The sequence below is a fragment of the Alosa alosa genome, chromosome 16, assembly GCF_017589495.1.
Source record: "Alosa alosa isolate M-15738 ecotype Scorff River chromosome 16, AALO_Geno_1.1, whole genome shotgun sequence".
Classification (NCBI taxonomy): domain Eukaryota; kingdom Metazoa; phylum Chordata; class Actinopteri; order Clupeiformes; family Clupeidae; genus Alosa; species Alosa alosa.
The window spans coordinates 31576090-31603097 of NC_063204.1; the positions used below are offsets into that span (position 1 = coordinate 31576090).

At 39.3% G+C, this 27008-nt stretch overlaps 1 protein-coding gene across 2 annotated transcripts in view; it reads left to right on the forward strand.

The window, feature by feature from the left end:
• The window catches only part of LOC125309375 (coagulation factor XIII A chain-like), a 99425-nt gene that overhangs the window by 70192 nt on the left and 2225 nt on the right, over nucleotides 1-27008 (forward strand). For both annotated transcript variants that reach the window (XM_048266242.1, XM_048266243.1), the window contains 3 exons: nucleotides 3105-3380; nucleotides 21857-22017; nucleotides 22209-22345. In XM_048266242.1, coding sequence (XP_048122199.1) covers nucleotides 3105-3380; nucleotides 21857-22017; nucleotides 22209-22345 — 574 coding nt within the window. The remainder of the gene's footprint in view (nucleotides 1-3104; nucleotides 3381-21856; nucleotides 22018-22208; nucleotides 22346-27008) is intronic.

A 27008-nucleotide genomic window follows, 5' to 3' on the forward strand; every position in this document is an offset into this window, starting at 1 on the left:
TCCATTTGCCATTGTTCCCAGACATTCATGGAAAACTGAAGGCAAACTGAAATATGTTTCAAATCTATCGTGAACGTTCGCCTATGTTTGCGACTTTGAACGCACCCACTCGTCGTCTTTAAAGGAATTATCTGGAGTAAAATGCACTTTAGATCAATTTCCGGATGATTAGGAGTACATACGTTGAGTTGACATCAAAATCATGTAATTCGGATGTGTTTTGAGAAAGTTCGATTTTACCGTTTTTAGTCAAAACTCGTTAGCCTGGAAGTGACCCGGGCATGTCATTTCGCTGCTACAAAGCGCTATTTTTATACCTCTTCTACAGTTCCAAACAACATTACACTTACGTGGTAGTGAGTAAAGGGTCCCTAAAGCCAAACCGAAGTATCCCGAGGTCTTTATGTGGTCGGATAGAGAGTCCAGAATGAATTTCATCAAGCCAGTACCTTTCCGGAAATGTTGCTGCTGCAGCTGCCATCTTTAGGGGAAAGTCCGTAGGAGTCGATTGCCGAGTGTGATGTAACATGCTCTGGAAATTCACAATTTCGTCGCCGTTCTTAAAAAAAAAAAAAAGTCCAGTATTTCTTTCGAAATTGAAATGAAGTTGGACTACTGGACTATGTTTTAAAAAAAAAAAAAAACAGCGACAAAATTGAAATCATTGACAAGCTTAATTCAGTGAGTGGACATCGTGCATTTATCAGCTGTCTTTGCAACCCATTTTCTTTTGCAAACAAGGGGTTCCACTTGCCTTCCACTATTTTTGTATTTTCCTGGTTTAGTCTTTGAATGATATTTGAATGATAAATGGGTCTGTGTAGTGTCAAGAAAAAAACTGTAGACTTGGAAAAACAACATCAAATATAGCCGCAAGCGGCAATGGCGGGCCCGAGCACCTCCGGTCCGCAACCCGTGACATTTCGGAATCCCACAAAGCGCTAACGCGGTGCATTTTTCAAATGTACATATTTGATGCGTGCACTATCTGTTGTTGCATGTTATTTTCTGGCACATTTTCTTGCTTGGCCAGGTGGGGGCGCTATGCCAGGCAGGCCCATTGGGTGGCTGGATGTCATCATAATCATAATATTTATTAACCTGAGAAGTTTCAGACCATTCATTCAAAGCAGAGAACATTTCTGACACACTTCCTGCTTATCCAGATGGTGGCGCTATGCTAGGCATGGGAATTACACATGTTAATTAATATCATCAGAATATTGATATCCAATATTTTATAAAGTCTGAGATCAAACAGTTAAGGCATTGCCCATTTCTGGCACATTTCTCGCTTGGCCAGGTGGTGGCGCTATGCCAGGCAGGCCCATTAGGTGTATGGATATCATCATAATCATAATATATATTAACCTGTTAAGTTTCAGACCATTCATTCAAAGCATAGAACATGTCTGGCACATTTCATGCTTGGCCAGATGGTGGCGCTATGCTAGCCATCTGAATGACATATGTGCACATCATAACAATGATTTCCAATATTGTATACTTATAGGTTTCAAATAAATCAGTTAAGGCATTGCCCATTCTGACACATTTCCTGTTTGGCCAGGTGGTGGCGCTATGCCAGGCAGGCCAATAGGGTTTCTGATTATTCTCATAATCATAATTACTATGAACCTGAGAAGTTTCAGACTGTTCATTCAATGCACTTTGACTTTGTGACACATTTCCTGTTTATGTGCAAGATATTAAAATCATAAAATATTACAACATATCAAAAATCCCTTCGCAATCAGCGTCATCTTGCCATCATATTTGGCAAATTTCACATGAATCTGACAAACCGTCTAGGAGGAGTACATTCAAATCTATCATGTGACATCAGTGTTCTTGTCATTGTTTTTGTTGCCAATGGGTGGCGCTATGCCAAATATGGATTATGAGCTTGTGAATATTGTCATTAACATGGTATTCAATAACCTGTGAAATTTAAAACATTTCAAGCCATGCATGGTGAATAAAGACACATTTATTGTTTATGTGTAAAGGTATTAAAATTCATAGTTTCGCCATTTCGTCAAATTACAACATATCAAAAAAAGCTTCACAAGTTAGAATCAGAAGCATATTGGCATCATGTATACCGACTTTCACATGAATCGGATCAACAGTCTAGGAGGAGTATGTTAAAATTGGTCATGTACACAACGCACAAAATCCCAATTACCTCACTTCCTGTGGGCGTGGCTAATGGCATATTAATACAAAAGTTGATTGTTTTTGGGAGTTACACACACCCACCAAATTTGGTGTGTGTATCTAAAACTATATGCCAACCACAAGTCACAGTGACATATGGGGGCTATGGAGTTCCTGGGCCAAGCCCAGTACCAAGGCTTATTCCCTGTGTATTCACGGTACCTCTTGATGTGTGTGCCATATTTCATGCGTTTTTACCAATGGGAAGCACATCTTTTGGCATCACAATTCATTACATTTTAGTCCGCACAAAATCCCAAATACCTCACTTCCGGTTGGGCGTGGCTAATGCATTGTACATACGAAAGTTGTTCATCTTGGGGAGATACACACACCTACCAAATTTGATGCGTCTAGCTGAAAGTATGTGCCAACCACTGCCTCAATCACCTAAGGGGGCACTACTGAGTCCCTGGGCCACGCCCGGGGCCAAGCTCTTGTACCTAAGTGCTTTGCGTGACACCTGATGTGTGTGCCAAATTTCAAGACTTTTCACCCATCTTAACCACCTCAAAAAAGGAAAACGCTCTGAGACAAAGTTAGTATAATAATAATAATCCTTACAAAAAACAATTGGGCCTTGCGCCCTTCGGTGCTCGGGCCCTAATAATAATAATCCTTACAAAAACAATAGGGCCTTGCGCCCTTCGGTGCTAGGGCCCTAATAATCCTTACAAAAACAATAGGGCTTCGCACCTCTCGGTGCGCGAGGCCGGGTCGGTGCTCGGGCCCTAATAATCTGTAGTCACTGTTACCTAGTCTATAATGTTCATCTAACATATCTATATGAAATTGGAATTACCACATACAGAACACACTAATGAGAAAAAGCACCTCTGTGATTAACAAAAAAGTGATTCTTTCCCTTTTACCTCAACACACAGGATCGCCATCTGATGTAGCTGTCATGGAACGAGCAACAAGCTTCGGTTGTGCAAGAGACCGTTCGCTCCATCAGGAAACTGATGTGGATATTGAGTTGATGGCACCTTCTGTGCAGCTGGGACAACATTTCTACTTGACCCTTGGGATTAAGAACAAAAGCTTGGAACAGAGAACTGTACAGCTTACTGTAACCTGCTCTGTTATCTACTACACTGGTGTAAATTTTAGTTCTTTCAAGGAGGAGAGAAAGACTGTCTCCCTGGGGCCATCAATGAGTGAGTGGGACATTGTATTAGTATTATTATTGACTATGGTATACACACATGTTAATGAAAGTTGTAATGGCTATCTATTGAAACTGTTGTCTTGTACAAATGAAGATGTTGCTACCAAAATGCTAAAGCAAAAATTAATCAGGACTGTGGCATGTAGCTTGTTGGACTGAGGTATCCATGGTTACAGATAACCCTTTACTCACCCCCACTTGGCTTCTTATGTAACTTCATGTTACAGCCATAGAGCTTAAAACATCTGATTTTAACTACCAGATTGTGGCTACCAAACCCTTCTGTAATCGACATGACAACTTAAGGTGCTCTAAGCAATGCCATGCGTTTTTTAGGCTAAAACATTTTGTCACTTACTGTAAACATCACCTAACCAACCGCTAGCTGTCTGCTAGGATCTACAGAAGGTTATTCCATCAACCTCGCTATGAAGGCGGCACTTAACTGAAATAGCCTGGCTTCAACTAGCGTAGACTTTCACTTGGGGCTGAAGCCGTTCCATTACCTCAAGTTAGCTGCATCTCGTTTATTCAAGCGAGGCTTCATGTCTGCTCGTGCACGAGGTAGAAAACTAGACCAAAACAGTAGATTGACAAAAAGAGGATATATGTTGTAAAATGAAGGCAATACTAGAGGATCGATTTACAAGCGCCATCTACAGAAATTTCATCGAAAGTCATTAAATTGAACATTGAGAGAAAAAAATTAGATAGCCTACTTGCCTACATAAAATGGAGACTAATGAAAGCATAAATTTAAACAACAATGGTCATGGTTTGAAATCAATTGCAAGTAGCAAGATTCCTAGAACCACACACCACACATGTCAAGTTAAAACATTTTAAGTTATAGTTTTAGTATAATTTTAATTCTTAAATTCTTCAGAACTAGTGAATAGGTAAATCAATGCTTGATGACACTGTCGGAAAAAAAGTTTCGACTTCTATTTTTGAAGTTGTAGGTTACAAGTGGTGAGAACATGAGAGCAGGTTGACAGAACCGTCTTTTGGGTCTTCGTTTTCCGACTTTTTTGCAACACTGAATGTTAACCTGCTACGGACCAGGGGATCGTGGTACAACGCAACTTGCAACCAAACAACGACATTGTTACACCTGTTTCCAGAAAGCATCGTACCTGTGTCGCAATTCGCTACCTCCGACGTTTGAACACTGTAGTTCCAACAATGTTGTTGATGATGCAGCGATACATATCATTGGTGGAAAGAGTGGCAACATGTAATACCCCACCCCCTAGAAATTTTCTGTCACGGCCCATGTCGTAATTTTTCTAATTTAAACCGAGTGATTAACCCTTTAGCCGCCAGGGTTTAAAAAATATAAATTGGATTTTTACATCAAAATTTCAAAAGGCCATGGCTTGCAAGTGGTCAGAGATAAAGTCCTACTGTAAATGTGAAAATCATTGAGTATGACCAGAAGTTTATGAAGGGGGTAAATTTACTCATCTAATTTGCATATTATGACGTCACTGGATGGCAACCACCGTGAATTATGCACATTTCAGTAAATACTAGATGTTGAACATATTTGAGCAGTTTTACTTTCTTTTTTTGTGATTTCACCGACATAACAAATGAACAGGAAAACAGTCACATGTAAACCAACAATAGTAAACTATTACTATAATCACAAACCCTATGCTACTATACAATAAAGTAGCCTGGTCAAATCAGTTCCATATCGCGGGTGACTGAAGTTCTTCAGAGCCCTATTTTTACAACCCCTGCTGTCTATACCACGTCCATTATGGACACTATCATCACTACTGTCACTGGCACCTCCAGCTATGTTGGGCAGAGGGTCGAAATAAGCATGGTATGCTTAGTGGACACAGTCGAAAAAGACGCACCTCCATTCACAGACGCTCCGTGACTATCAGTCAATAGACGATCGATCATATTCTCCAAAAGGCAGATATTCTCCTCAGAATCAGAATAGGTGAATAACAGACCCAAGACTTCATCACACGTGAATTTTTTTTTCAACATTTGGTGTATTTCTGCTTCAATTTGTGCAAAACTAAGCCGCATCGCTTCCGCGTTATGGAGGAAATGCACGTCTTCTTCGTGTGTTTCTCGCGTGTTTTCCTTTCTTTTACTGTCTATGGTGTTTTCGCAAGCTTCCTGAAAACTTTGAAAAAAAAGGTTGAGCTTGAATCGAAGCTCTGGGTGTCTGCTAACTAGTGGTCAAAAGTACAAATGAGATTTTACACTGTACTCGCGTCTATCGTCTGTTTTATTTAGTAATGACGCTTGTCGCAATATTGCGACATGGGCGGTTAGAGGGTTAAAGGAACACGCCACTCAATGTCAGTAGCAATATATGTTCTTACCTTAACTTTCACGAGTTGAGCCATACCTCTCCCGTGTCAAACGCTCTGGTGCGCAGCGCGAATGTGTAAGCATGTTGCTATGCTAGCGGGCTCAGACGTAGCCATAGAGGGAGGAAGATAGCAGTACTCAAAAACATCCACGTTTTCCCTACTTAAAAACAGTTGCACGAGTAGTTGATAAAAATGTGTAAGGTCACACAACATGAAACGTGGCGATTTTCCAAGCGAATAAACAGGAGAACTACAATGTGTGGCGCAATAGCACTTGGGAGTACTTCGACCTAGCGTAGTAATATTAATTAACAGGGGCAGTAGTTCAAACGACCAAACTTTGCGTCCTTGTTTGTGATTGAGGGTTTGAACTCCCTTTTCTAGAAACACCAAATCCAAGAACTGTAAAGAATTCAATGTCCATGCAGTCTTAGAATTCTTAGAAGATTATTATTTTGTACCTTTATAGAACCAGTAGTACAGACAGGTAAGTGGTAGCTTAACTTCACTCTAGCAACGTTCAACTAATATAAGGCCCCTCGCGCATTGATACACATGCGCACTACATGCCACATAACCATTAAAGCAGATATGTCAAGGCCCATCTACGGCCCCCGGGATGATATTTGATTATTATTAGAACCGGCCCGCAGGCCACAGCCGCCGGCTGCTGTTTTGCGCATCAATACTCCATTCCCCACAATGCAACGGTAGCCCACAAACTCACTGCGGCGCCGCAAGTGGGCCTCGGCTTCATTATTCATCAGTATTCAGTCAGGGCAGATGTCAACTTTCAGCTACCCCCCTCCCCAGTGTTGTGCCTGAACGCGTTCATTGAACGAAAGTCACTCGTTCATATGTATTTTGAGCGAACGTGAACTGAACGTACCGTATTAGGCTACTACTGCCTGATGAACGTTACTGTGAACTCGTTCATTCTGGTGTCTGTGAACGGCACGCTCTTTCAGTTTAACTGAATAGGGTGCCAGATTTCTACAGAGCCTTCCACGCGAAAACCCGGCTAAAACACACCGTAAAAAGGCCTTAATATGGCAGCATGCAGGTCACCATTTGTCAAACTATGGGCCGCGGTCCGCAATGTGGACAATAGTCTGCAGAGTGAAATTATTCCCGGCCATCGTCTGATAATTTGCTGCGAATTGGTCAAGGGGCATGGACAGAAAAAGAAAACAAACATTTCTGCAATTAGTAGGAAATACTTGTTAATTTGGTGTCATCAAACATAGAGGCATAGAATTAAGTCGTGGTATGAGCGTTTATTCCAGTGGTCCCCAAACTACGGCCCGCCACCTCATTTTGGGTGGCCCCCTAAAACATGTCCGTGGTATATAGCATCTGGCCCGCAGGGGAGTACGACATCGTGTAATACTCGTGTAATACTCTTTTTGTCCACTGGTAATTGTCTTGGCGCTGTTTACCATCGAAAACGGAATGAAATGTAGGCCTACCTGCAAACAATGTAAGAGGCCTATGCTGACTGCATCAGTGCTCAAAGTATTCTAAAAGTTTATCAATTCATTGTTAATAACTAACTAACTTCTATTCAAGTCATATTTCTGGGACTTCCTGGGATAACTATTTCTATTTTTTATTCACTCGGTCAAATGTTCATCCAAATTCACAAATCACAAAGTTCAGGTGAGTGAAAGTTAGAATGGTGGTCATTCCAGATGTTTTTGCCAGCACTTCATAAAATTCTCATAGTTTGAGAACTTTAAATTATTTGTAGGATATTGCTTGTTCACAACTTGAGCTGTGTATGCAAAGACACAGAGTTCAGAGTTCATTTTAAATAAGATATACTTTTGGGACTCCCTGCTAATACTTTTGGGAATGCTAAAGTCTTTTTATTAGTATTAATTTCATTTCATTTCATTTGAGCTACATTTTACATGGCATGATGGCAATATAAACACAGCTAACAATGGTATTAAATTGCAGTAGCCTATGATTAAATGTAATGGAATATTCAACTAAGGTAGATTGTTGTTGTTCACAGCACTAAGCTATTTATGGTTCCTGATATACTCCGAGTCTCTGGCCCTCTCTTAGTGCCAGGCATAGTGAGCTGGCCCTCAGAAGAAAAAGTTTGGGGACCACTGGTTGATTCAATGCATGCGTGTGCACGTTGGTAGCAAAGCTAAGCTTCAACCTATTGGAAGGCTTTAATAGAACGACGTGGATTTATGCAACTTCCATAAAAAAACAGAGCACAGACTATATAAAACACTGTTTGGCATTAAGTATTAAAGTCAGCCAAAAGCTATTAATTAGTCTTAGTTAAAGATAGTTAAAGATCTCCAGATCAGTGATTTACGCATGATCTGATCCGCCATTTACCATTCACACAAGCTGGTATTGTGTCTCCTGAATCCTTACATTCAGGCATTCAAATTAAATGTAATTAAATAGCATATAAATATTCTATCAGTGTATGATGCTTACATGAGGGAAACATCCCAAAACAACGGCACCCATATAACTGCTGTTGTTTTGAGAAGTATTTCTCATACAAGCATCATGCAACAATGCAAAAACAATGAAACTATTGTAGGCCTAATTATATTTTACATTAGTAAAGCAGTACTCTGATGTGCATGTTTTCACAAACTTTTGTGAACAATCTTAGCACTTTAAACATTGACTGTTTTGAAGTGCATGTATAGCAATATAGTATGTAAGGGATAATGTATAGAACGCCGGTCATTATTGGGAAAATAAGTCCCGACAGGGCTTAACCGACCCCGACGCCAGCCGAGGGGTCTTGTTTCGCCCTGAAGGACTTATTTTCCCATGATGACCGGCGCGCTCTATACATTATCCCGCTTTTATTATCTGGCTACTTGCCAAAACGAAAAAAATAAACTCCATGATATGTCTCTTTACACTTATTTGTTACCGTTTTGTCGTGGCTTTTGCTGAGAAACAAATAGTTCGCAACACACGCTGGACTTGAATCAAACATTCTTTAGAACACAGCTGATCAACCGTCTGCTTTCACTTTTGAATGAAGTTCCAAGCGCAAACTCTGTTGCCATTGACAGCGGTCATTTTTGTTTTCAGAGGTCCTTTCCCAAGAAATAATGACCGCTAGATTTTTCGGAAATCCCATTCAAGTCAATGGAGCATTCTACTTGCATTGTGAAGAGCCGTATAATAAAAAAATAATAATAATTGTGATATCATTATGATAATTTAATGGGGGGTGGGAGGAGGGGGTGGGTCCATGTAGGAAGGCCCTATGACCCCAAAGTATGCCTTGACTGGGTCTCAGGTCAAAGAAGTTTGAGAAAGGCTGATGTAGACGACAAAGCAGCAAGGAGGCATCATATGATCATTTAAACAAGTTTTATGACAAGGTCAGTGAGGATGGGAAAAATCGTACATTTGTGCAAACTTTGCCCGCACTTCAGTCACAGTCATTATTCATTTAATCATTAAATAAAATACAGTACACGTCTTGGTTCAATAGGTTACGTGCAGTCATTTAAATATGTTTAAATAAACATTGAACCAGTCCGGCCCTCGACTTGTAGCAAATTTGTTTTTTTGGCCCTCTAATGTATTTGACTTTGACATCCCTGCATTAAAGGGATTAGAGCTGTATTTCACTATTCACCTTATATGACATCTCCCCTTTTCAGGATTTTTTTTTCTCTAGCCAAACAAACAAAACACACATTGCTTCAGCACTATTGAACGTTCAAAGTATTCTGCATTTAACACTTAGTATTAACCTTTTAAACACCTTGAACATTAATCTCTGTGGGTATTATCGCATCACATAACCCATTATGTTATAAACTTTCTCTCTTTTCCCCACCCCACAGTATATGGCCCATCTCTTAAACAAAATAGCCAGTTTTACCTTAAACATACACAAACATATGTACAGCACATATTTTTTTTCCCACAAATTCATTCTTTCAGCAGGTTTACTCAGTCTGCCAGACCGGGTATGCAGTGGTCCAGTCTGCTTGTCTGTTGATGCGACACTGGGCGTCGGCAAGACGGTGTCAGCAGAGACTGTAGGGTCAGGCTGATGTGTGGCATCCCCTTGCTGATGGTCATAAGAAATGCAAGGGATTGCGGTTGTCACAGGAACACGTTGCAGATGACAGCGGTTGCGTCTCAATCTGTCCCCCTGGGGTGTTTCAATGACGTAGGAACGTGGTGTGGTGCTTTCTCCTGTGACGATAGCAGGTGTCTGCACTAGGGTAGGGGTCTTGCACCATGGCGCTGATTGAAGTAGAATGCTTGTTTCTGTTTCTCACTGGCGTCCTTATTTTTGATGACTTCTAGATCAGGCCATCGTGGCTGCAGATTTGCTTCCAGTGTAGGAAGAGTTGTTTTGATCTTACAGCCCATAAGGAGCTCTGCTGGGCTCACGCCTGTGGTGGCGCAAGGTGTTGACCTACAGTATAGCACATGAGGGCAAGCAGAGGGTCTTTCTGTTTCAAAATTCTTTTTGCAATCTGAACTCCACGCTCTGCGTGTCCATTCCCTTGGGGATTGTGTGGACTCGAGGTAATGTGCACAAAGTCATATTTCACAGCAAAGTCTTTAAACTCCTGACATGAGAATTGAGGTCCGTTGTCGGACACAACCTCATCCAGACAGCCAAATCTTGCAAACACTGCCTTCAGCTTTAGGATAACTTGTGAAGCAGTGGTTGTTGACATGTGGAGTATTTCAAGGAACCGCGAGAAGTTATCTGACACAACTAGATAAGTGTGTTTGTTATACTCACACAAAGGACAGGACTTTCTGCTTGATTTCGGATGAGATGCCAGGCCACCATACAGCCGTATGGGCGCGCTCCCTACACTTGGTCAGACCTTGATGTCCATCATGAATGCGCTCCAGAGTGTCTGGTCTCAACACGTCTGGTATCACCATTCGGCTCCCTCTGGTGACAATGCCATTGAATTCAGACAGTTCGGTTTTTATTGGATAGTACTCTCTTATTGCTACTGGTACATTACCTATGTACTCTGGCCACCCAGTCTTGACTCAGTCAGTACTGCAACACCAGCTGTAGATTGGGATCAGCCTCTGTAGCTGTTTTAATGGCCTCTAGCCTTCTTGGAGTTGCAGGCATGTTGTCCACAATGGCTGCTATGTAACAAGCCACATCGGTGTGAGAGTCACTCTCATTTTCCGGACACTGAAGTGGACTACGCGAGAGGGTGTCAGCCACAGTCAACGTCTTTCCAGGAAATTACACATGTAAATATCATCACAATAATGATATTAAATTTCTTTGTAAACTTTCAGAGCAATCACTTAAGGCATTGTCCATTTCTGGCACCTTTCCTGCTTGGCCAGGTGGTGGTGCTATGTCAGGCAGGCCCATTGGGTGTCTGGATACCATCATACAGTGTTTCCCACAGAATTGGATTCAATTTGTGGCGGTAGCTGACTTTGACAAGGGCGGGGGGGGTGTATTAAGATCGTCTTGGTAGTGTATAGGTCTAATTGAGTGCCTGTCACTTTTTAAGACGTTTGAGGGAACCCTTGCAATTGTAACACAGTTGAAAGGCTGCTGATGTGTGGATGCAATTCATAACGTTTTCTACATAGTTAAAATAAAGGTTCGTACTTCTCCTTGGGACAAGCACTTTTGAATTTTGGAAAACACTTTTCCATTTACATCTGGATTTTGCAAACATTCAGTGTCAGAGTCAATAAAATGAGCCCTTCAACGAAATTGACAAGCAGCTGTAAGTAGGCTAAGCATTCTAAATTCGACATCCAAACAGTATTCTAACGTTAGCTTTGAGATACTGCTTGATTTCATAACTTAACTTAGTTTAGTCTCTTCAATGTAGCCTACTATGTTGTGATAAGACCTAAGCAGAGTTCACTTCAATGCAGCAGTTTTGAACAAATTTGTGCAGCATGGTCACGATTCTAAGCGGATTTAATAGCAATTTAGCCAGACGTCTTCTATGCAATGCTTCTATGTGGCAACAACAATCCTTCAACAATCGTGAATATTTTGTTAAATGCACATGCAGAGGAGTGGCAGCGGGCTACGAGAGAGAGCGGGGCGGGGCAAGGAAAGGCTGTGTGCGTAAAAAGCGCAGCTCAATGGCAATGCAAGGATTTGACCTTATATTTAAATTAAATTAAATTAAACATAGAATATTCATCTGTGGCGGCCGATTTTTATTTCGTGGCGCCCCGCCACAGATTAGTCAATGTATGGGATATCATGATATCTATTAGCCTGAGAAGTTTCAGACCATTCATTCAATGCACTGTGATTTATAACACATTTCCTGTTTATGTGGTGAGATATTAAAATCATATCAAATATATAACTTATCAAAAATCCCTTCACAATTTAACATCAGCGACATCTTGGCATAATATTTGCCAAATTTCACATGAATCTGACAAACCGTCTAGGAGGAGTATGTTAAAATTGATCATGTGACATCAGTGTAATTGTCATTCTTTCTGTTGCCAGTTGGTGACGCTATGCCAAACATGCATTATGGGCATGTGAATATTATCATTAACATGGTATTCAATGACCTGTGAAATTTAAAACATTTCAAGCCATGCATGGTAAATTATGACACATTTATTGTTTATGTGGAACAGTATTAAAATTAATAATTTCGCCATTTCGTCAAATTATAACATATCAAAAAAAGCTTCACAATTTGTATTCAGGGGTCAGGCAGCCAGTGTTGGGAAAGTTCACTTTCTACGTGAACTAGTTCAAAGTTCAGTTCACAAATTTTAAAATGAACTAGTTCAGTTCATAGTTCATAATTTTGAACTGAGTTCACACTTTCCAAAAATGAACTAGTTCATAGTTCATTTTTTTTCATATGTTGCTGCGAGCTATATATATTTTTTTTAATTATTGCCACAGCCCATATAGAACGCAGTTAATTTGGGTTGAGGATCTGTCTTCACTGTCTTTTGATTTTTTATTGGCTTGCACATACCTTAAAAGGCTAGCCGGGTGCTTCAGTTCAGTTCTTTTCAGGTTTGCTGTGGATGTGACTGAAGTGCGAATTTTCTTTTTGAAAGCCGGCGGGCAAAGTTTGCACAGAAATGTACGATTTTTCCCATCCTCACCGACCTTGTCATAAAACTTGTTTAAATTATCATACGACACCTCCTTGCTGCTTTGTCGTCTACATCAGCCTTTCTCAAACTTCTTTGACCTGAGGTCCAGTCAGTGTTCGAATTATACCGTGAGCTTCGGGGGGTACAGCTATTTCGAGTGGTGACGTCACTCTCCATTTTATATAGGCTTACACACATGATTTCACACTTGTGGTTCACAGTCAACTTTCCTTCGAAATATAGGTCATATGACCATGGCTGGCTGGCCGACAAGTTAAAAGAAACTACTGTAATCATACTAGAAAGCACAATATACCTTACACGTTATGGGAAGGGTTGAATTTGGGTAAACACTGTTTCAAGGTGCGCCCTGTGCGTAAAATTGCGCGCCACAGTCAAAAAATATGTTTTGGTATAGCAGTGCAATGCAAACTTGGAAATGCATAGACCAATAGCACGGAAATGGCAAACATACTACTTAAATATAAGAACCAGAATTGTTTACAGATGGGCCACAGAAAGTCTCCCGTTAAATAGCCAAGTTCACCTAGCCTAATGGCCTGCCTTTGGTTCATTTGATTAGTTTTTCTTGGATAGCCTAAGCCTACCAAACATCAAGCAAATAAAAAAATGACTTGTTCCCGGTTGAAAAAAAAATATCTTCACCGTTGTTTAGCCTAGGCATTTCATATAATGTAGCCTAGTGCATTGTGCGCCTGGTGTTACAGTATATCAAAAAACGTTTTTGCAGCAATACGTTTTTAAGAAAGGCTGATCTCTAATAATGGCAACGAGGAAAGACATTTTACGTAGCGTTTCAAACAAACTGCAGGTAAAGTTGCAATTATGGGCATTTGCTTAAAGGTTTGAGAACCACCTACATGCGAAATTCCCTGAATAATAATGCAGATTCCCTCTTGTTAAGACATTAAGAATGAAATTGTACAACATAATAAATCGCCTCTCCCTGTGTCAGTATATCTATGGAACTCCTCCTATGGCATGTGATTGTAGGCCTGATTTTTAAGCTAAGCAGCAGCGATGGTCGTGGCCGCTGAGTGGAAGGGAGACCTCCGGTTAAACCATAGCGATCTTGCTACTCAATGTTTTTCTAAGGTTGGCTATCACTATGTTACAAAGACAGTGAAATATTAGACAAATGTATGGTCAGCTGGCCACCGCTTGTTAACCCATATCAGGGGTTTGCAGCCTACACTGAACATTTGTTTTAATTCGTCAGTATTATATCATAGCAAATAACACAGTCTGAACGCACCAGAGAAATGGTATAGCCCAATGGGGGCGAGGGTTTGAAAATCGTATTTCATTAGATTATATCCTGAATTGTTGGTATGTGATGGTAATACTGCATTTAATTACATGCATTATTGGATAACATTAAATTGTATTAATTTTTTTCAGTACCTCACAAACTATTATTTTCATCCCTTTTGGGAGGGTCCAAGTCTCATCTAGGGGGTACGGACCCCCCCAATACCCCCCGTAATTCGAACCATGGGTCCAGTCAAGGCATAGGTCTACTTTGGGGTCATAGGACCCACCTACATGAACCCACCCCCTCCTCCCACCCCCATCAAATTATCATAAAGATATCACAATTAATATTATTATTATTATACTATATTGCTATATGCACTTCAAAACAGTTTGTGAAAACATGCACATCAGAGTACTGCAATGTAAAATATAATTAGGCCTACAATAATTTCCTTGTTTTTGCATGGTTGCATGATGCGTGCATAAGAAATACTTCTCAAAACAACTACAATTATATGGGTGCCATTGTTTTGGGATGTTTCCTTCATGCAAGCATCATACACTGGTAGAATATTTATATGCTATTTAATTACATTTCATTTGAATGCCTGAATGTAAGGATTCAGGCATTCAAATGAATACAATACCAGCTTTTGTGAATGGTAAATGGTGGATCAGATAATCACTGATCACCGACTTCATTGTATGCCTCTATGTTTGATGACACCAAATTAACAAGTATTTCCTACTAATTGCAGAAAAGTTTGTTTTCTTTTTCTGTCTGCGGTTCCTTGATCAATTGCGCAGCAAATTATCAGACGATGCCCCAGGAATAATTTCACTCCGCAGACCAGCATTGTCCACGTTGAGGACCACAGCCCATAGTTTGAGAAATGGTGGCCTACATGCTGCCATATTAAAAGGCCTGTTTACGGTGTGTTTTAGCCTGGTTTTCGCCTGGAAGGCTCTATAGAAATCTGGCACCCTATTGAAAGACGTTAAACTGAGAACGTGGCGTTCACAGTCACCAGAATGAACGAGTTCACAGTAACGTTCATCAGGCACTGCCAGGCAGTAATACAGTACGTTCAGTTCGCGTTCGCCCAAAATATGAACGAGTTCATGAACTTTCGTTCAGTGAACGCGTTCAGGCACAACACTGCAGGCAGCTAGCAGATCAAGAAGAGATGCCTAGGATTTGAGACAAAAGTGAAATCGTGCTGAAACCATGCAGGAACTCATAGTGCACCTTTAAGTTAATTGCGTGATTGTTGTGATAAAACTTGTGATCCTCGATCGGTAAAGCTAAGTATGGTATCGTAAAAAATTCCGCCCCTTTCGTTAGAAAATTCAAAATCAAAGATGTTTACCTGAAAAACACAATTAAATAACATGACTTATTAATGTTTACAAAAATGGATTTATAGCTTTGGAAAAGAGCTCTTAGGCTATATCATTTTCAAGACAGTCTAGGCTACCCATATCTGGGGAAGTATATTAGTGAAAAATACTTTGTGTCTGCATCCATGTCACCTGAAGCATGCTGGTAGAAATATCTATTAAAAAGCACAGTTAATCTGTGCATGCCATGACCAACTTTTGATTCTTTGATTCGGAAAGCAAGTTCATTATTTTGGGCTGTTATAGAATTAAAATTTCAGCCCAAAGTTGGATAACATGTAGAATTTTTGCTGTAACCGGATTACTCAGGATCCGCTTACTGTACAGAGGATAAATATCCTTGTGTTCGGTAAGGTCTGCTGTTTATTTTGATATATGGTTTGCTATGTTTTGATCAAGGTGTTTGTGAGATATAACACTGAGAGTAATGGGTGTGGACATAGACGAAGCGCTGGTTCTGCTCTTTCACGTGATATCTGTGTATTTTATGTGTGATAAGTACTCTGTGAGCAATTCAACAGAGAATAATGTGTGTGACACATTTTGCATCCGTCGGCCACATAGCCAGGGGTGGCCAGAGTTTATGTTGTGCCCTTGGTGGCGACCCTGTTGGTGCTGGGCTGGTGGGTACCCTATTTCCACCCACTCACTCCGCACATTAACGGTTAGACCGAGAATTCTCATCACGAAATTCCACTGGAGCTCCAAGCGATTTTGTACATGCAGCCTTACAACACTGTTTACAGCTCTTCAAGTCACTGTTCAATGTCATTTTTGGTACAGAGATAATTTAGATACCCTTATGGGGTGGGTGCTTGTGTTTCTTTAGGAATCCGCTGTCTTGGTTTGTATAGAAATAAATATTGACACATACAGTGCAACCGGAAAGTTTTCAGACCCTTTTAAGTTTTCCACATTTTCTTTTGTTTCAGACTCATCTTAAAATGGATTCAATTATTTTTTTCCCTCATCAATCTGTACACAATACCCCAACACTCGACAAAATGTTTATATGTTTATACGATCCATCAGAGGTTGTGGGGCATAGGCCTGTGCGCGTCTGATCGGGTGTCCTGGGCATCTTTGCTGTTTGCTCGTGGTCTTCTAATATATGGCTCCAGCACTTCCTGCTGTCCAGCGAGGGTCGCCAGTAGCTTGCAAGGGAGCTCTCCGACCTATGTAACAAAAAAGAGAGACAGTATGCTTACAAAAAACAATGCTACAAAAAATATTTGATGATTTAGCCTATAGATGCGCTGCGCTTACCTGTGCCCACTCACTGCCATGATCTTCCTGGCCGCGTCGGACAGCTTCTGAATAGCTGTGGCCCGCAGGCTGTGATTTGTGTATCTGTGTATAACGGTGTTCATTTCGTGCCGGCCCTTTTCAATGCAGTCCAGTTCGTCTGCGCTGATGGAGACGCACCTGGATGAAGATGCGCTCTCCTACCGCTTGATTGTATGTTCCTCCTCGTCATCCGACATTTTATTTAAATCGATCTCCATCTTTTTCTATGTCAAGGCTACTCGATGTGTTAAATTATGAGAATTTTGTAATTTAACGGTTATCGCTCGTGTCAAAGCGCTATAGAATCTTCGCATTGTATCGCGGAGTGATTTATTATTAGCTGTGCAAAGTCTGAGTCATGGAAACTCATGGAAAGTCTCTCGGCCAATCAGAAACAAATAAATAGTTCCATAGAACCCAATTTTTATATAATCCTATATACATATATATATATATATATATATATATAGGATTATACAAAATGTATGTATTGTATGAGAAAAAAATGAATTGAATCCATTTTAAAAAGCACTACAGGTCTGGTTATTCTTTCGCTGTTTCTGGGTTTTTGCCGGATTTGGGCTCGCATTTTTCACTAGACAGCTCCCCCTGCAGCTTCGGTAGCAAGTGACTGCTACGCTAAACCCCGGCTATTGTTAGGCATGAAACTAGGCCTATTGGCTTAGGGTTTAAAAAAAATTAATTTCAAATGGCCATGGCTTGCAAGTGGTCAGAGATAAAGTCCTACTGTAAATGTGAAAATCATTGAGTATGAACAAAAGTTTAGGAAGGGGGTAAATTTACTCATCTAATTTGCATATTATGATGTCACTGGATGGTAACCACCGTGAATTATGCACATTTCAGTAAATACTAGATGTTGAACATATTTGAGCAGTTTTACTTTCTTTTTTGTTATTTCACCCACATAACAAATGAACAGGAAAACAGTCACATGTAAACCAACAATAGTAAATAGTAAACTATTACTATAATCACAAACCCTATGCTACTATACAATAAAGTAGCCTGGTCAAATCAGTTCATATTGCGGGTGACTTTGAAGTTCTTCAGAGCCCTATTTTTACAACCCCTGCTGTCTATACCACGTCCATTCAATAGAGGATCTATCATATTCTCCAAAAGGCAGATATTCTCCTTCAGAATCAGAATAGGTGAATAACAGACCCAAGACTTCATCACACGTGAATTTTTTTTTAACATTTGGTGTATTTCTGCTTCCATTTGTGCAAAACTATGGCCCGCATCGCTTCCGCGTTATGGAGGAAATGCACGTCTTCTTTGTGTGTTTCTCGCGTGCTTCCTGAAAACTTTGAAAAACTTTTACTTGTACTTGAGTAAAATTTAGCAAAGGGTATCTGTACTTTTACTCAAGTAATGAAGCTGTGTACTCTGTCCGCCTCTGGTGGTCAATAGTACAAATAAGATTTTACACTGTACTCGGGTCTATTGTCTGTTTTATTCAGTAATGACACTTTGACAATGACACAATTTGAATGTTGCACCCTGGTTAGAGACTAACTCAAAAGTAAAGTAACGAGTAACAAAGTTACTTTCCAAAATGACTAACAAGAAAAGTAAGTACATTTTAAAGAAGTAACTAGTAACTTGTTACTTTTTTGAGTAACGACCCCCAACACTGCCAGTTTGTGATTGGTTACATTGATAGGGATCACATGATGAGTTGTTGATGAGACTGAGACCATTGTTGTAGTGAGACCATTAGAATGAATCAATCAAGACATGACAATGTATTTACTGAGTGTAAACCCTAACCCTAATCCTAACCCAAACCATCAAACCCTAACCCTAACTTGTTATGACACAAACTGAATGACACTTAATGACAGAAGCGTTATGTCATAAACGTTTATGACTTGTTTATGACACGTTCATGCCAGTGTCATGTCACTCTTATGTCGATACTGTCAAGTAAAGTGTAACCAAACACTGTTCACCAAGTCATGATGATGCAGCGCAGCAGCAATTTGTGATGTTTTCTGAGTAGGCTAATCTTAAGTAATGTCATGTATGAAAACTACAATGAAATGTAGTATTGCGGTGGCAATACTATCAATACTGGTGACAGTGGCCATGCGTTAGTGGCATATGTGCTATCAAGGAGCTTTCATTTACTGCACCATAGGCTACTGCGGTGTATGTCAACATTATATTGCAAAAAGTACAGGGAAAGTTTTTGCAAAACTTGGTGGAAAGGTGTAGCACAGGCTAATGAAAACCCATTTATTTTTGGAGCAGATCCAACTCAAAGGGACCTTCAAAGTATTTTCCATATAGTAGGCTAGCCAACTCGATGTGCTTGTAGGTTAATGAAATAGGCTGTATTGTGAGGGAACACAAACTTTATTGCGAGGGAACGCAAGAAGTTATTGCGAGGGAACACAAAAACATTGCAAGAGAACGCAAAACTATTTCTCTAAATACAGCTACCCACCCTGACTCTTCGCAGGTTCCGTACATACACATATTAGTTGTGTGGTAATGGTTAACATGTGTTCCCTAACCCATGTGTTACCATTTATTTATCTTTATACTGTGCCAAAATATCATAGTATCATTTTGTTCTCAAGGGCGGCTTCTCATGTGGGCAGTAGGGGCAGCTGCATAGGGGTGCATTTTTAGAAAGTGTAGAAATAAATCACAGGCAGCATCCAAAAATATTCGCGATATCCATCTCACATACCAGGCAGACTGCTGCTGACTGTAGCCTATATTCTATGATAAATATAATTCCGTATCAAAATAATTTCTGGATAAGCCTACTGGTAAGCGCTTCAGACTTGTAACCGGAGGGTTGCGGGTTTGAACCCCGACCAGTAGGCACAGCTGAAGTGAGCAAGGTACCTAACCCCTCACTGTTGTTGCAGGCAGCTCACTGCGCCAGGATTAGTGTTTGCTTCACCTCACTGTGAGTTCACTGTGTGCTGAGTGTGTTTCACTAATTCACGGATTGGGATAAATGCAGAGACCAAATTTCCCTCACGGGATCAAAAGAGTATATATACTTACTTATACTTACTATATTCCATGGAGATCTTCAGATATAGAGGCTCGCTCAATAATTTATATCCCCGCCATAAGCGATGTTGCTGACAAATACCCAAGTCTCTCCAACTTCCAATTTAACTCTACATTTCATTGTGCAAACATTTAAAATTCCAACTTTGAAACGACATAAGGCCTGGGCAGACAATATATTATCTTCACAGGCCTACATTACAAACATCATTTCCAAATCAATTTCACTGTGCGAGCAGGCCTAGGCCAATTTAAGATCCCAACTGAAATGGCATACGGCCTAGGCTACATTACAACAGCAAGACAAGGCTATGCTTTTGTGGAATTTTATAGGCTATAGATAACGAAAAAAAAAACCTTATTAACCGTTTTTTGGGGATTTCAGAATAACGTTTCTGTTCCAGAACAGTTGAAGACCATTTGGTCTTCGTTTCCATTCCCGTTCCTCGTAAAAATCTGTTCGTTTTCCATTTGGGTCTCTGATGCTTCTAAACACACTCCAAGTGCGAAACAAAACCGTGGATTGAGTTTTTGTGGGTTAGTTGAGAGATATAATCATGCGCTCCTGTGAGCCATTCAGATGTCTCCCCTACTGTAACGTCACAGTAAGAGAAATTTGAATACCATCCTCCCATCTTAAAAAATAAATTCCCACTCATTAAGTTAGATGCTACCTGTCCTACATTTTGGTCATAGCCTATGGTTTACAACGTGCACCATGCGAAAGAGTTATCAATATGCTACACAAGGTATTTCAAACATCTTTTACGCGCCTGATATCATCCATATTTCAAGTATACAAACAGAAACTCCCCAGGACAGGTCTTATTCTTGTTGCCATATTTAAGCAATATGACACGAGTGGGAGCAGGGCTGGCAATGGATATCCCCACGGCTGTAAATCAGCCGTAGGTACGAGGCCAAAGGCCATTTAGCGTAGCCTAGCCTAAGCTGGAAGCGACCCAGGCCATCTGGTAGTAGGCAGCCAATTTCACAAATGCTTTTAAACTTTGGAATAGGCCACATCACCTCTACTGGGCTTATACACAAATCCGGCGAAACACAAAGTAAAGCAGCGCCGCCATTACTGCGTTGCCTTGCTGCTAAGGAAGTAGCAAAGTAACGTGTTGGTCCTGTGTGCAGACGTTAGCTGTAGATGCAAAATGTTCTTCTTTTTCTTTAGTTTTTTTAACGTATGCTGTTCAGTTATGCCAGGAAGAGTGTGTTGTGTGGTCGGCTATTTTAACAACAGTACGAAAATACAGGCAAAAACATTCCTTTTTTCTTCACTTTCTGTAAAGGTATAACACAAACTTGATCAATTTTGGTCATGTTTGGATTTGGAATTGAATGTGCAGTGTTCCCAATGCATTGATATTATGGAATTAACAGCTATTCTAAGGATTTAGAGCTTTATTCCATTTTTTAAAACACACCGCTATTATTCTGCACATAACTGTACATGTTGCCACCATTTCCACCCATATATATCACTTCATCATCAACAACATTGTTTGAACTACGGTGTTCGAAAGCCAGAAGTAGTAACAGTAATTGTGACACCGGTACGATGCTTTCCAGAAAACAGGTGTTACAACGTAGAAATGCTCCCCAGGGCGGCATCTTGCCAAGGGCGGCAGGAGCGCTTGCAAAAAAAAGCTTTTTTTAGCTTTCATGCACTTCTGGAGCACGTCTGGAGCAGGGAATATCACATAACTAACGCAATTATTAGGCTTAAGTCAGTAATACTACGAATTGCCTCTAAAACAGCACATTTCATTCATAACATTGTGTATACTGGGCTGCATGTTATTTTCCTGATTTGTGAAATAGTTAAAAAAGATAATACCTACAAAACGAATCTGCACACCAAAATGAATTGGTTTCGTTCACTGTTTGTTCTTACAATAGAGGTCATTGATCAGAAAGATTTAAGATAACCATAAACAATTTTTTTGTTTCTTCTACCACCAATCTTCTACAGCTAAAAATTTGATTATAGAGATACTGGCAAATGAATACATGGATCATATGGTGGATCAAGGCAGCCTCAAATTCATCTGTGTGGGGAAAGTCCAAGAAAACAATCAGGTCTTGGCAGCAGGCCAGGTGGTCAGGATGGAAGTCCCCATTCTAAGTTTAAAGGTTTGCACATCTACCAATGGAAAGAGTATTCATTAACATTTTTTGCACAGACTGTATTATGTATTACATAAAATGTATTATAACCATTATATGATATTTTATCCAAGCATAAATAATAAAGTTTCTATGTATGTGCATTTCATTTAAATAATGTTAAGAACATGTTATGAAATCCAATGTCTTTGATTTAGCTGGATGGAGAGGTAAGGGTGGGCCATGAGATGTCTGTCACCGTGGAGTTCACCAACATCTTCAACATGGTCTTGGAACATGTGCATTTGCGCATGGAGGGCCCTGGTGAGATGGGATTCAAGAAGAAATATTATGAGTAAGCAGAACTAATACACATTAAATGTTCCATTTGAATGGAATCTCTAGAATAAGGGGCGGTGGTAGCATACATTAGCTAGACAAAATTGTGGGTTTGATTCCTGGCTAATAGCCAATAGAATTGTAAAAAAAAAAACATGTACACTTATAAGCATATAGTTAACTAGAAATGCAATTCCAAGGAATTACCAGTGCATGAAAATGCCAAAAATGAAATATAATTTATAGTTAAAACAGATAATGCAAAAAAAGAGATAGGGGATCAAAAAGAGAGAATGTGGATTTACATGTAGTGTAATTTACAGTATGTTGTTATAAGTTATGCATTTTTAAGGTGATTGCTACGGTAATCTGTTGCTTGCTATGGAGGATACTGAGTAGTAATTGAATTAGACACAGATATTGATGGATGTTGATAAACAGTTTAATGGATGTTGACAGATTTTTTAATTGACATTGATAGACAAACAGTTTAATTTATGTTGATAGACAGATAGTTTAATAAATGAATGAATGGCTGGAAGTAGATGGATGGAGAGAAAGTTGAATGGAAAGTGGCTTGTATTGGTGGTGGTTAGTGAGGTCCCCCCTTCCATGTGAAGTGCTCTGAGTGTTGAGAAAAGCGCAATATAAATGTAACATGTTGTTGTTGTTGTATTAAGGTGAGACACTACAGGTGAATAGGGTAAACATTTTAACTAGCAGATATCACTTTACACAGATATTACTTACATTAATATGAGAAAAAAAATGTATTACAAGTTTTCTGTAATTTAATGTTTAAATCTGCAAATTAGATGTTATCTAATTAATTTGCATATATTTTAAAACACGAAATCTGAGCTTCGGATAAAGCCAGGTTCCATTGTGTTCACATATTGGATGGGACAAAAATTATTCTGTAAATCAGAATATACTGTCAATAGCCTTAAAAAAAAATTGCCATGCTTTTAGGAATAAAATGTAATATCAATCAGGATAGGAATAATATATCAACAAACCCCTCTGTAAAATTCTTGTAAATATAGTTAGGTATAAGACTGGAAAGTTTGGTGTATGTAAGTGCTTCTGAAGTAGAGATTTCATTCTTAGAGTGGGAGAGGAAACAGCCTTGAAACACAGCCAATGAGATTCTGTTCTCAGCCTAGACTCACCTTCGAATTTTCACGATTGGTTGCTGATACAAAGGATGTGTCTATATTTGGATCACATAGCGTCAAGCGTCGTATATTTGGACAACAGAGCTTATAAACAGAGCTTTACAACGGTACTACACATGATGTTTCGGATGTACTGTGTATTGGTTGATAAATTAGACTGGTAGGCCTAGGCAACAAAGCAGATAATGTTCTTGTCGGTTCTGTCGGTTCTCTAAAGCAGACCTTGTTATGTTCTAACCGAAATGTCATTACAAAGTAGCCTAATATTGTGCAATGTTGTGTATGTAAAAAATGATTATATTCACTTTATAAAAAGACAGATAGAGCAGCGTTGGAAGGTAGCCTAAAACACATTAGGCCTTCTTAGTAATAAGTATAAACGTGTAATCTTCAATGGTCATTTATGCAGGCTCATATAGCCTAAATTTGACGTAGGCTTATATAATTGCATTGCATTTTTCCTGACTGTAAAAGAAGAGTGTTAACTGTGGTTATTGAGGCTGCCCAGTGCAAACAAACATCACAGTTTGACTAGGCTATGTTATGTTGGCAGAACGATTATGTAGGCATATGTTTTTCAAACTGCCGAAATATTCAAGGGTCATTTATGTAGGCTTGTGCAGCCTGAATTAGACTGATATCATTTAATAGTATTTATCCTGGCTGTAACATGGTTTGTTATTTTCATTCAAGCAGCAAGTATGCCTGACATGATGAAGTTATTTGTTTTAGTCGGAAATCGTTGTTAACGTTAAACCCATAGACAGTCAAATAAATCTAAGAACAGACTCCGTTGTTTTCAATGGGAGGGCACTGACACAAATTCAAAAGTTTTTTCAGTTGGCTTCCCATCGTATTGCACAGACTTGAACTTAACTTTGGTGTGTCACCATCGAACTGCATAAAACACTGTCCTATGGTTTACATAATGCGGCTAATACACAGGAAATTACTGTAGTGATCTTAGGTTCAAATTATGGATAAACAAGGGATTCAGTGAAATGTCTAACAAGTTAAAAGAATAGGCTAGGGCTGATATAATAAATTGTAGAAGTTTGTCATGATGAACAATCAGTTATAGTTTTTATTCAAATAATGGTATGCCAGTGGGAAATAAGTAGTAATGCAGTCTAGCTATTCAAGTTTGAGACCTAGTTTCAAATCCCATCTGAATCATCAATTTTCTAAATTGTGTTGGACATATGCATCTGCTGAGCCAGGGTTGAATCAAAGCTTAAGTAAAGTATAAGTAGTACTCACTTTAGTATTACGGCAAAACAAGAAAAAAAAAAGATGTAATACATACTGTATGTTTGACATGCATCTCACTTTCTTCATTTATTATGATCTTTCTAAATTATGAACTATACGTTTGTACATTTATATGGGGTTTTGGTTACACTTTACTTGACAGTATCGACATAAGAGTGACATGACACTGTCATGAACGTGCCATAAACAAGTCATAAACGTTTATGACATAACGCTTCTGTCATTATGTGTCATTTTTGTCATAACAAGTTAGGGTTAGAATTAGGGTTAGAGGTTAGGGTTAGGGTTCATGTGTCATGACAGTGTCATGTCACTCTTATGTCGATATTGTCAAGTGCTACCGGGGTTTTTGACATCTCTATTGGCTCAGGGCTTACTGTTAATAAACATGGTAACGCTTTAGAATAACATGTGCTTATTAGGTATTAACAGTGCATAATAAGCAGTTAACAATTTATTACTAACAGTTAGTTAACTGTTGTTATCCTTTAATAACATTAACTAACGGTTAACATGCCGCTTTAATAAGCAGCCTTTTAAGTGACTTACAAGCATATTTGTTAACAGCTAACATGCAGCTTGTAAGTGTTAACAAGCAGCTTGTTAATGCTTGTTAATGTTGTATAAGACAAAGAGGTGGATAACTAATACGCTTATAAGACCTTTCTTATTTATTTGTAGTAAATTTTGCAGCCCCCCAATCTAAAGCGAGGACCACGTAGCCTATAGCTCCACAAGCCCAACCTTCTATCTCTACTGCATCTATCTATCTAGCTTGGTTTAGCTGTGCGAAATGCACCTTTAAAATTGCTGCAGTGAGCAGGAATTGAACCCTGGTCTCCTGAGTCATAGAGTGATTTGCTACTAACTGAGCTAATCTAGGCTACTTTACCGTAACAGTATTGATGAAATTTTGTTCACAGCTATGTGCTGACAAGTGACTAGCAGTTGAGGAGCTTTGCTTAAACTTAATATACTGTTGCAAGTTCACTTGAGTATAAACTATCCACTTTAACTAATGTCAGTAATGTTATTCATCTAGTTGTCATTTTAAAGAAATTACACTTCTCCATTTAAAATGTTACCTTAGATAGGCAGCTAGCTAACTCGCTAGCAACTGGACAGTAACTGACAGTAGCATGGTCTGATATTAAGTTATTTTGTTTACAAATTTTCCCCCAAAACCCTCAACAAATCCAGAGAGACATAATGACCAATTTTTGGGAAAATTCCACAAGTCTCCCATTGACATTGATGCAGCAACAGACCACAAATGTTCGCCTCTGTTCAAGGCAAAGGTTTCAAATCGATCGCGAACATTCGCCTATGTTTGCGACATTGAACGCACCCACTTGTCGTCTTTAACTCTCGGTTGCTATGTAACCAAACTATAAACAAAGCTGGCATAATATCAAAGATCCTTGATTAACCCCCTCTGATAATATCTTTAGACTGCTGACAAACTGACTGTTCACTGAACAAAGATTATGGAAATTAAACGCCACTTTTTTTTTTATCAGAAACATATTTGTAAAAGGCATAACTGGTATGATATAGAACATTAACAGAATATAGAATCAAGATGATCATTACATTCAAAGACAGGAACGTGGCTCAGTCAGTAGCACTTCACTCTTTGCCACAGGAGACCGGGGTTCAATTCCTGCTCGCTGCAGCAATTTTGAAGGTGCATTTCTCACAGCTTAAACAAACTAGATAGATGCAGTAGATATATAGAGATAGAAGGTTGGGCTTGTAGAATAGGCTACATGGTCCTCGCTTTAGATTGGGGGGCTGCAAAATGTACTACAAATAGGTAAGAAAGGTCTTATAAGCGTATTAGTTATCCACCTCTTTGTCTTATACACCATTAACAAGCATTAACAAGCTGCTTGTTAACACTTACAAGCTGCATGTTAACTGTTAACAAATATGCTTGTAAGTAACTTAAAAAGCTGCATGTTAACCGTTAGTTAATGTTATTAAAGGATAACAACAGTTAACTAACTGTTAGTAATGAATTGTTAACTGCTTATTATGCATTGTTAATACCTAATAAGCACATGTTATTCTAAAGCGTTACCATAAACATGTATGGTATGCATGAGTTACACAGTGCATACCATATGTTGTGAGTGTCTTATAAACTACTTGTAAGTAATCTGTAAATTATCTGATTTTTACTGAATATATAACTAACCATTTAGTAATACCTTGTAAATGGTTTAT